General features: G+C 42.4%; 1 protein-coding gene across 1 annotated transcript in view; it reads left to right on the forward strand.

The window, feature by feature from the left end:
• The window catches only part of LOC119411551 (vomeronasal type-2 receptor 1), a 15,717-nt gene extending 4,138 nt beyond the window's left edge, over positions 1-11,579 (forward strand). Inside the window, exons 2-14 of the mRNA XM_037678506.1 lie at positions 88-379; positions 467-709; positions 824-1,015; positions 4,328-4,453; positions 4,601-4,773; positions 6,382-6,502; positions 6,596-6,823; positions 6,912-7,035; positions 8,459-8,619; positions 8,710-8,905; positions 10,589-10,818; positions 10,937-11,136; positions 11,255-11,579. Coding sequence (XP_037534434.1) covers positions 88-379; positions 467-709; positions 824-1,015; positions 4,328-4,453; positions 4,601-4,773; positions 6,382-6,502; positions 6,596-6,823; positions 6,912-7,035; positions 8,459-8,619; positions 8,710-8,905; positions 10,589-10,818; positions 10,937-11,136; positions 11,255-11,579 — 2,611 coding nt within the window. The remainder of the gene's footprint in view (positions 1-87; positions 380-466; positions 710-823; positions 1,016-4,327; positions 4,454-4,600; positions 4,774-6,381; positions 6,503-6,595; positions 6,824-6,911; positions 7,036-8,458; positions 8,620-8,709; positions 8,906-10,588; positions 10,819-10,936; positions 11,137-11,254) is intronic.
• Positions 11,580-11,853: the final 274 nt, after the last annotated feature.

The following is an 11,853-nucleotide window of genomic DNA, read 5'->3' on the forward strand; positions in this document are numbered from 1 at the left end:
ACTCTCTTAATTCTCCAGATTTAACTCTCTTAATTCTCCAGATTTAATTCTCTTCATTCTCCAGATTTAACTCTCTTCATTCTCCAGATTTAATTTCCGCACGTTCCGCTGGACACAGACCATGCTGTTTGCCATCAATGAAATCAATAAGAAGAACGACTTGCTGCCCGATACTGACCTGGGCTACGTCATCTACGACTCCTGCTTCACCATCTCCAAGGCCGTGGAGGGTACGTTGACCTACCTGACAGGCCAAGATGAGGCGGTACCCAACTACCGATGTGGAGATGGACCACCCCTTGCTGCCTTAGTGGGTGCTGGAGGTTCTGATCTGTCCATTGCTACAGCCCGAATTCTGGGGCTTTATCATTTTCCACAGGTCAGACACTAAATGTCAGCCAGAAATGTAGATAGACTTAAGATAAACGAAAGAAAAGAGATAACTTGTTCTTCCTCTCACCTTTAGGTCAGCTATTCTTCAACATGTTCTGCTCTGAATAATAAGTTCCAGTTCCCCACCTTTCTAAGAACCATCCCTAATGATGTGCACCAGTCTACAGCGATGGCTCAGCTGGTGCTGCACTTTGGCTGGACCTGGGTGGGCACCATAGCTGCTGATGATGATTACGGCAAATACGGCATCAAAGACTTCAAGGAGCAGGTGGAGGAAGCTGGCGTCTGCATCTCCTTCTCTGAGACCCTGCCCAAAGTAAGCTGTGTTCAGTTAAATCCTTTCATATTTCACTACATTTACTCATTACATTGCTCAGTGCGATGTTATAAATAACGTTGCTCTTTTGTTGTGTGTGTGTGTGAACTTTAGGTGAGCAAACCAGAGGTCATTAAGAGTATTGTTAAAACTGTAGCTGAGTCCACAGCCAAGATCATCGTTGTCTTCTCATCAGACGTGGACCTTAGTCCTCTTATCACCGAGTTGCTCCAACACAATGTGACCAACCGAACCTGGATCGCCAGCGAGGCCTGGGTCACCTCCGCTCTCATCAATCAGCCAGGGGTGAGAACTCCACCAGCTGATGGCAAACCACTGATCTGATAGATGGAGATGCTTCAAATGCTGAAACAGTGTCGTTTTTAAGATGCCAGCAATCCCCTTTAGTTTAGCTCATAAATCTGGTTCCATCCATCCATCCGGGTCATGGGCATCACTGGTGCCCATATCCAGCAGTTACTGTGTGAGAGGCGGGGGACACTCTAGACAGGTCTTCAGTCCATCACAGGGACACACAGAGACAAACAACCATTCACTCTCTCACTCACACCAAGGCAGTGGTGGATAAATCAGAATCAGAATAAACTTTATTGGCATTGCACCGAGATACAACGCGAATATGTACGTACAGTCGTCCGAAAGATGGACGTAGTGCACGAAGCTGCGGCTATAAATAATTAGCGTGGCCTTCTTATTCTTATTCAGAATAATATTTTGCTTAGATGAGAAAAGGGAAGAAAACATGAGGAGAGACGGTATAAAAAAAAGATCTCTCACACCGTGTCCTAGACAGGGCACGATTTGAGGCATCAAAAAAACCTACCACAGCAAAGAAACATTAACAGACGTTATACATGTACATATAGGCGGTGAAAACATTGAATTTTAAGGGAAAGTTGTAGCATAGTCCAGAGCCCCCCCACCCCCCCACCCCCCCAGCCATTGTCCAGATAAGAGGTGACATTCATCTTCAGCTCAGTTGAGGTTCTGTTACATGTCCACGGCCTTGGGGAAGGGAGGGGTGAGGAGACAGTCAAAGCATCTTTGTTGTTTTCAAAACATTCCAGGAGGAGTTGAGATAAGTCCAGCGTCAAGGCCACAGTTTGGTTCAGGCAGAACTCGTAATTGTTGTTTCTGCCTTTTTAAAGCCTCGCTGGTATATATTCCTCTGATGGAACTCCAAAATACCCGAAATGATCCTTTACGCCAAAAGTTGAGCTCACAGCTTCTCCGAGATTATTCCCACCATTCATGGGTGCTGCCAGAAAGTTCACAGTCCTGATAACAGCTGCTCCAGCTCCCTGCTGCAGCTCCACAACTTCAGTCTGAGCACTGTCGAGTTTTGACATCCACACGAATTTGTAGACAATCCAGAATTCACCAGCCAAACAGCAAAATAACCAGTTGTCATCATGAATCCAATTTGTTTTGTTGAGAGACCAGTTGAACCTTCGAATTAAGAGATATGCAGGGGGAAAAAAGAGGCTTTTTAAGGGTTCACAGGACAAAAGAGTGCAGCATGGAAGCGGGTAGGGCTGGGTGGGGGGGGGGGGAGACCAGGGAGACACGTCTGGTTTCACCGGAGGACAAAGAGAAAAAAGTACTCAAACACTGTACTTAAGTAAAAGTATAAATAAACAGACAAAAATGTACTCTAGTAAAAGTAGAAGTACCACGTTAACGTTTTTTCTTAAGTAAAAGTAAGTAAGTACTTGCCTTTATAAATTCAAGGATTTAAGGTTCTTTATTGCCATTCACATCACAAGTGGTACATGAAGTGGAATGAAACTATGTACACATGGTCCCACTTATATCCAACAAAAATACAAATTATAAAGAAAAACAGTAATAAGATCTAAGATACTGTATGAACTAAGAAATACACTAAACTAAGAATGCACTAAGCATTAATAGTACAAACTAATGCGGCAAACAACAGCAGCACGAACATGAGTCTGTGTGAGCAGATGAGAATGAATGAACACAGCAACATGAAATAGATCAGCAGTATGAGATCAGCATCACACAAACAGTCTAACATGCATATTTTTGGTCTGTGGGAGGAAACCGGAGTACCCAGAGAAAACCCAAGCATGCACGGAGAGAACATGCAAACTGCACCCAGAGAGGTCTCGTGCCGGGATTTGATCCAGTGACCTTGTCGCTCTAACTGAGCCACTGCGCCATCCAAATCCAGAAGTTTTTATCTCTTAGTTTTTCTTGTCTTTTGGCAATGTTTGGAATTATTGTAGTCAAAAATTGTTCTTGTGTCTTTTTTATTATCATTATTATTTATTTATTTATTTATTGGATGTTTTGAGTTGTAATGATTGTAATATTGTAACTTGTAAATTCATTAAATTCACTGTATTCATTAATTAATAATTCATTAATTCACTGTAATCACTAAAATGTAATGCTTGTGGGCGTGGACCCCAGAAAGAGTAGGCTCTAGTACTACTGTAGACTAATGTGGATCCTTAAATAAAAACAAAACTATGAAACTTTGTTTCCGTAAACTGAAGTTGATCAAAGAGCTATCTATGAGATATTAATTATTCAGAATATTTTCAATTTAAAGATTTAAAGATTAAACCATCGACTGTTAAAGAAAGCTAGACATCCCTTGGAAACCCAGAAAACTAAAGCTGAAATGGGAACAGCACCTGGTTTTAGTACAAGTGTTAAGTCCTGCCCACTCCTCTTAAACAAACGAGACCCTGCCCTTGAAGATAAAAGTACACCTCAGCAGCTGGCTCTGGTTCATGTGGGCTTCAGTAACAGTCTCTGTGTGAAGTCTTGTAATCCTGAGGCTGCTGCAGGTTCGAGCTTCAGGAAGGTCATCTAGCTTAAAACAATTAGCAAATCTTTCATAGTTTGCTCGCTGTGACGGTCCCTGCACATGGGGACTGTTAAAAGAAAAACAACAACTCTTGTGTTTCTTAAGTTGCTACTGTATGTTCGAACAAAATGTCTGTTTCCTCCCACAGACCAGAAACATGCATGTTCGGCTGATTGGTAACTCTAAATTGTTTGTTTGTCTCTCCTTCCTGTTCCTTTCAAACCAGCCAGTCAAAGCAGATGGCCGCTCATCCTGAGTCTGGTTCTGCTGGAGGTTTCTTCCTGTTAAAAGAAAGTTTTTCCTTCCCACTGTTGCCTTTGTGCTTGCTCAGGGTAGGAGACTGCAACGAAGTGAAGACTGAACACAATCCGCTGCTTCCTCAGATAAATAACTTTTACTAATTGACTTTTACGTATGTGACTGTTTCTGTTCAGTGCTCTGAAACGACTTCTGTTGAGACTTGGTGCTAAATAAATAAATAAACTGAATTGAATATTTTTTTCCAGTACATTTATCTGTAATCACTTATTTCATGCTAATAAAAAGCTCATCTAGCACCATGACTGCGTGCAGAAGAGTGGCCAGGACTTAAAGCTCCGCACGGCTAGTGCGCAGACTCAAATCCCCAAAATACAATTCAGTGCTGTCATGTTGTGGCTTCAGTTCTGAACAAACAAAAGAGGCAGAGACATTTTGTCCATGTGTCACTTATTAAAACTGTCCCTTGATGCTGAAGATGTATTGTTTTTACCTAGGTGAACTCAATCCTGTCTGGTACCCTGGGTTTTGGGGTGAAGAGGGCTGACATCCCTGGTCTTCAGCGCCACTTACTGGACTTGGACCCTTACGCTGATGCACTCACTGAGGAGTTCTGGGGGAAGGTGCGTTTACGACATGGTGTCAATAATTTATACAAAAGAATCAGAATCAAACTACAGTGCATCTCTAGTGACAACTAAACAAACGCACTCCATATGACAACCTACAAAGATGGAAAAATATGCACTTTTTGCGATTTTGTTCTGTAGTTGTTTAACTGCACACTGGACTATGGCAGAGCTCTGAGGATGGCCAGAGAGTTGAATGGCACCATGTCCAGAGTAGCGAGGGGGATACCAGATGGTCTGTGCACTGGGACTGAGTCCGTGGCACAACTCAATAACACATACTCTGACGTCTCGCAGTTACGAATCACTTACAGGTCAGTCGCTACAACTCAAACATTCAGATATGCCTTTTTTTCTTGTTGTTATAGCAGCCATTTAACTATTATTTAAACTATTAATGTGGTGCATGGAACTTCAGTTCATTTTATAGTTCAATATTACTCTCACACAATGGACAATATACACTGCCTGGCCAAAAAGAAGTTGCCACCTGGATTTAATAGGTTCGAGCCTCCTGTTGAATAATTACTGCATGGACAATTATCTTTCAGCTGGCAACAAGTTATATAACCCCAACTGGTGCAATGAGTTGCTTCTCATTTCTTAAACAACCATGTTGAAAGACACATCGTGTGGTCGTGGAAAATATGTCATTCTGTTTGAGAAGGTTCAAATCATTGGCATCAAGCAGAGAAAACATCTAAGGAGATTGAAGAAACTACTCAAATTGGGTTAAGTACTGTCCAAAGCATTCCAACATTTTTCAGTCAGGTCGTCTGAACAGATTCTTTTTTTGTGCTGAAACATTTCGCCTTTGGTCCGGAAGGCTTCATCAGTCAAGGAAACGCACAACAAAACTGATTCTTCCCCCAAACAGCTTACTCCAAAGTGGGACAAACCAGTTATGTTGGTGCTAAGATGGTCTCTTTGTCACGGACCCTCCTCCATTGCCGGCCCTCTTCCTTGTTGACAGTTGTTGTTTTCAACCAGTTTGATGTGACTATCAACAAGGAAGAGGGCCGGCAATGGAGGAGGGGGCGTGACAAAGAGACCATCTGAGCACCAACATAACTGGTTTGTTCCACTTTGGAGTAAGCTGTTTGGGGAAGAATCAGTTTTGTTGTGCGTTTCCTTGACTGATGAAGCCTTCCGGATCGAAGGCGAAATGTTTCAGCACAAAAAAAAAGAAACTGTCCAGATGACCTGACTGAAAAATGTTGGATTTTATACCTGGATTATTGAGCATGGACTATGTCGTGTCCAACACATTATTAAAAACTGGAAGGATAGTGGGGACCCATCGTCTTTGAGGAAGAAATGTGTCCAGGAAAAAATCCTGGGTGATGGTGATCAGTGATCACTTAAACGTTTGGTGAAATCAAATAGAAGAAAAACAACAGTAGCACTCAGGGCTATGTTTAATAGTGAAAGTAAGAGCATTTCCACACACACAATGTGAAGGGAACTCAAGGGACTGGGACTGAACAGTGTGTAGCCTTAAGAAAACCACTAATCGGTGAGGCTAACTGGAAAAAAGGCTTCAATTTGCTAGGGAGCATAAAGATTGGACTCTGGAGCAATGGAAGGTCATGTGGTCTGATGAGTCCAGATTTACTCTGTTCCAGAGTGATGGGTGCATCAGGGTAAGAAGAGAGGCAGATGAAGTGATGCACCCATCATGTCTAGTGCCTGGTCATCAGTGCAAGATCTTGGTGAAAAATTAATGCAACACTGGATGGAAATAGATCTTGTGACATTGCAGAAGTTTATTGAAACAACGCCACAGAGAATGCATGATGTAATCAAAGCTAAAGGAGGTCCAACGAAATATTAGTGTGACCTTTGTTTTGGTGGCAACTTTTTTTTGGCCAGGCAGTGTATATCTTTTACAATGATGGTATTAAGATAAAAGAGGTATTCAGTGTTTACAAAGCAGTGTATGCTGTGGCCCACGCTTTACACAACCTGGAGCACTGTGTACCAGGAGAAGGACCCTTTGTTGGGAGCAGCTGTGCTAACATCAGTAATTTTGAGCCATGGCAGGTAGGCATGCACATATTTATACATTTTTTTCGTATGTGTGTGTGTGTGTGTGGGGGCACTCCTTCTAATAAACTGTATATCTGTATTTTCCAGTTGATGTACTACATGAAGAATGTGAATTACAAAATGCCCAACACAAACGAGGAGATCTACTTTGAAGACGGAGACATCAAGGGCTTCTATGACATCATTAACTGGCAGGTCAGTGGTGATGGGGAGATATCTTACGTCACTGTGGGCCACTACAATGGATCTGCAGCTGCAGAGGAAAAGCTGCACATAAAGAACAACTCTATTATTTGGAACAATGATGTTTTGGAGGTAAGCTGAAAAATCGATCGGGACAAAATGTTAGACACATTTTACATCACCACACTGTTGCTACAGTTGTCTGGTTTTTGTGTCTAAGCCTCCTCGGTCGGTGTGCAGCGAGAACTGTCAGCCTGGCACCAGGAAGGGGATCCGGCAGGGGGAACCAGTCTGCTGCTTTGACTGCATCCTGTGTGCAGACGGAGAAATCAGCAACACAACCAGTCAGTATACAAATGTCTGAATATTCCTTCAATATATCAGCTTCAGTAGTCCCTCGTTTATTGATGGGAGTTACGTTCTGAACCCCCCCGCAATAAGTGAAAATCTGTGAATGTTATATTTATTTTTATATATTTTAAGTCTTTATAAACCCTTCCCACACCCTTACAATGTTCTAAACTCTTAAACCTACGTCATTGTAACAACATAGATATATGTACTGCACAGTACTGCAAAACTTTACTCACCAGCTCTGCAGAACAACAGCAGATCGGTTCTGGTCCGGCAGACCTACCCTGCCGGTTCTGGTCGGCACTCTGCAGCTCTTGAGCACCAAAACACGTTTGGAGTGAGCCATTGTGGTCCTGATGAAGTCCAAATCCAAATGAAAAAAGCCTCTCCGCTCGAAAGGCCTCATGGGCCAGCACTCAGATTCACTGATGAGTCTGGAGGTCCGGTTCTGGTCCGGTTCCCCGTCGGTTCTGGTCGGCTTTCTGCGTCCGCTGGGCGCCCAAGTCACTGGATGAATAAGGACCAAACTTTTTTGGATCAGATTAAAAACTTTCCCTCTAGTATTTCAGCAGAAGGCAATGGGGCTTCTGGGCGGGGCACTGTTGGCTTCTGGGAAATGTAGTCTTTTTGAGTGGCAATACAGTATAGGCTCATTGAGAGAAAACTACAAAATGGCTGCGCCAGTCCGAAGTATTTCTTTTGGTTAACTTTTTACTGTATAGTATCCAGTACTGTCCCAATCGCATGGGTAATATTAAAGTTGACAAGCATGTGTCCTGTACAAATTAATTTTTTGTGTACAATCTTAATTTGAAAAACCACAAAAGAGCGAGTCCGCGAAAGTCGAACCACGACGTAGCGAGGGACTACTTGTGTTTGTGTTTTTATTTTTCTTAAAAAGTTTGCTTTTTTTAACCCAAACTCTGTAAAATAAAATGCTTTTAGAAGCTTAAAATACTGTAGATACCAGTGTAGTGTTTGTATTATCCTTAGCTGAAACAGATCTCAAACACATTCTGAGCAACTTGTTTAGTCATTTCTTAACATAAGATGATCTTACTCTAAAACTCTGGCATGAAATGCTTTCTCCTCAAAATAATTCTAGACCTTTATGGGTTTTTTTTTTTGTGTGTGTGTTAGTTTACTTTGACCCTTTTCTGAATTTTCGCAGTTCTGTAAAATAATAATTACCCCCACACCTTGGAGTTTTAAAGCCTGTACAATAAACCTGTTTGTCTAAAACCACAATGGAAACAGTGCAAATACTGAACAACTAAAGTGCATTTGCACCATATTTGAAACTGTATGTTATATCAATGACTCCAGTGTCATCAAAACAGAAAATGCTTAAAAGATCAAAAGAGACACCATAAACCCTGACTTTATAAAATGTGTCTTTTCCGTTTTGGACAGATGCCCGTGAATGCATCCTGTGCACTGGAGATGACTGGTCAAACAGCGCTCATGATGCTTGTGTGCCAAAAATCATTGAGTTCTTGGCTTTTGGAGAACCACTGGGAATTACTCTAATCGTCATATCTGCCTTTGGAGCGTTAGTAGCCATTGCTGTTGGGGTGAGAATTGTGCAACAATAACAACTAATCACTTCTTTTTTGGATTTTAAGGAACTAAAGGGTCAGACATTTTTTTCACATTTTTTCCAGATTGTGTTTGTTATGTACATCGGCACTCCTCTGGTCAAAGCCAACGACGTCCTGCTGAGTTTCTCGCTGCTCCTTTCCCTGGTTGTGACCTTCCTCTGCTCCATTGTCTTCCTCGGAGAGCCACAACACTGGAGCTGCATGACCAGCCAAGTAGCTTTAGCTCTCGGCTTTGCTCTCTGCCTCTCCTCCATCATGGGTCAGTTAAAAATAGAAATTAACTAGAAAACGGTCCCAAGTCCCTGGCTTTAGAAGTACCATAGCCTGAGGCGGTGTCAGGCTCAGTGGCCACAGAACCCGTAGTAGAGTTGCATTTGAGCCCCAAAAAATCCAACTCGACCCAGCCCCAGCCTGAAACCATACTTTCCAAACCCGACCCGATCCAACAAATTAACGGTAATTACAGGTCCGAACCTGAACCCCCTACCGACCTTTTAATTAAACTTTGACTGCTTATATAGTTATTAACGGTCGGCGGGCGCACGCGGCTGAATAAAAGGGAGCAGATGATTGGAGCTGAGGGGGTCTTTGTCCTTTCATGGTCGTCAAAGTGTATTAAATCCCTGCTTCTGCCTGCATTCTGCATTATTCAGACACAGACCCTGCTCTGATGTCTGCGAGGATATTTTGGGATCTCACCTGTTTGGGTCGTCGGCCGTACATGTCCGAGTGGAGTGGCTGAATGAACTTCCATTTGTGCTTTGGATGGATCACTGGCAGGGGTCCATTTGAAGCTTAAGTGAACTTTTTATAAACTTCTTTCAACTGGCCGGTCAGTGCGTGGTCAAATGGCTGTGTGCGGTTAGTGAACATATGGCAAGCCATGTTGCCATATATTTGGATTGTCATCCGCGTGCGTCTGCTGATGCAATCAAAAGCCTGACACCGACCTGGTCCGCCCATCCAGCACATTATTATGGCCTGCTCTGCCCCGAATTTGAATCAGGATGAGCCGGGCTTCGGGCCTAGAAACGACTGTTCTAACCTGTAGTCTTATATTTCTTCTATTTCAATGCCATATTTCAGCTCTGCTGAGTCAGTGACACGACAAGGCCAACTCCTGGAGCATCCAATGCAGAGGCAGTGAGATTATTCTCCCGAAAGGCAGTTTTTAGGCAGTAATGGATGGAGCCCAGCTAACATGCTGCCACCATCTTCCCCCCTCCCCCTTTATTTTCAGCTTTGAAGGACGTAGTTTGAGCTAAAATATAACTAATTCTGTGGGAGATTGACTGTGCACACTCTGCACTGTTGGAGGATTTGAGAGAAAACTTTGTCTTTTAGCAGTGTGAGACACAATGGGTAAAAGTACACATATTTGTACAATTTGAGACCACAAAGAGTTCTGGGAGTAAAATATTTTGATTACAATTTCTTTCGACCATTTAGAAATAGGAAATTGTAAAAATCACCTAAATTATACTGCAGTTGTGTAAAAACAAAATGATTTTGAAGAGTCCCTTTAGCCTTTTAAAAAACAACTTTCTGTGAGCTATCAGACTTTAAATGCTGTTTCTACTAACGATTTCCTGAACCGTATCTCTTTGCAAACAGCTGGGTGTGCTTGGTGCAGAACTCACGCTGATCTCCATTTTTCAGGCAGTTTATTTGCATTTTTATTACAATGTGCGACGTACCACCATCAAAAGTCACAACACACTATTCCCATTCAAGCCAGATCTTTTAGGGTATAGATTGCACATTTTATTTCAAAGCTGTGCAGCAAACTGCAAGACAAGGTTTTCAACTGCATAGTTAGGATGCTAGTGGATATTTTGACCCCTTTACTGGTATATGAGTTCTGTGCTTTATCCTCACACATTAGACATGACAAAATCAAGTTGAAGTATATAAGGTATACCAACTTTTTCCTTTGCTTTAGGTAAGTCAGTGGTGCTGATGCTCAGAGCTCAAGCTTTGAAAAAGGCCCGAGCAAGAGCCAAGGCAGCTGCCAAAGCTGCTAAAGCTGCAGCTGAAGCAGCAGCAAACAGCGGCAGTCCTGATGTGATCGTAACCAGCAGCAGTAACAACGAGGCATCTGATAAACCGGAAGTTGATATTCTCACCTGTGGCCATCAAAGGGCAATAGCTGCTGTGGCCACATTAATACAGGTAAATATAAAATAAGTAGTAATATACACATGTATAAAATAAAACAGCTCAGTAACATACCAAGAATCTGTCCCTGTTTCTGACCAGATAAGCATGACTTGACATTTTTGCTCTTCAGGCCATAGCATGCACCGTGTGGCTCATCCTCCTCCCTCCCCACCCAGTAAAGAACACCGCTGCCCAGAACGTAAAGATTATTCTGGAGTGTGATGAAGGCTCTGTGGTCTTTATCTGTTGCATTTTTGGATATGACATCTTTCTGGCTCTGCTGGCTTTCATCTTTGCCTTCATAGCCCGTAAACTTGAAGACAACTTCAGGTATGTAACAAAAGTTCCAGATAAAAAACATCACACATTCACATGAAACACTAAAAAAATGCAACCCACCAAATGGTTCAGCTAATCCATTGTGAATGTTTTTCACTCTGCCCTCCAGCGAGGCGAAAGGTATGACCTTTGGCATGCTGGTCTTCTTCATCGTGTGGATCTCCTTCGTACCGGCCTACCTCAGCACGCGTGGAAAGTTCATGGTTGCTGTTCAGATTTTTGCCATTCTAGCTTCCAGCTTTGGTTTGCTTGCCTGCATCTTCCTCCCCAAGTGCTACGTTGTTTTAGTCAAACCTGAGTACAACAAAGAGGAGCTCATGAGGCCCCGTGCCAAACCCCGTGACGGCTCCTCAATAGGCACGTCAGCCTCTCTTGCTACAGCCGCTACTGAGGTTAATACTTCATTTGCATCCACTGCTATTGATGAACAATGATTTCAATAATTCTAACAATAACCCGTGTTTCTTGTTACTGGTATATTTATTATTATTTGATCAATATTACCCACATAAGCTCTGTAGTGCATAGAAATGTATACCAATTTAATGTGTGTACAGTCAGGTACAGTGGAGATGATTCAAACATCCATATGATTCATAATGAAAGATAATGTTTTATTTTACACTTTGGGTTTCATGTAAAATGCAGGATAAACTAATTAGTCAATTAATTAGCAAATTAATTAATTTGCTAATTAATTAAAAAACC

This window comes from Nematolebias whitei, chromosome 6 (assembly GCF_014905685.2).
Source record: "Nematolebias whitei isolate Nwh7 chromosome 6, NemWhi1, whole genome shotgun sequence".
Classification (NCBI taxonomy): domain Eukaryota; kingdom Metazoa; phylum Chordata; class Actinopteri; order Cyprinodontiformes; family Rivulidae; genus Nematolebias; species Nematolebias whitei.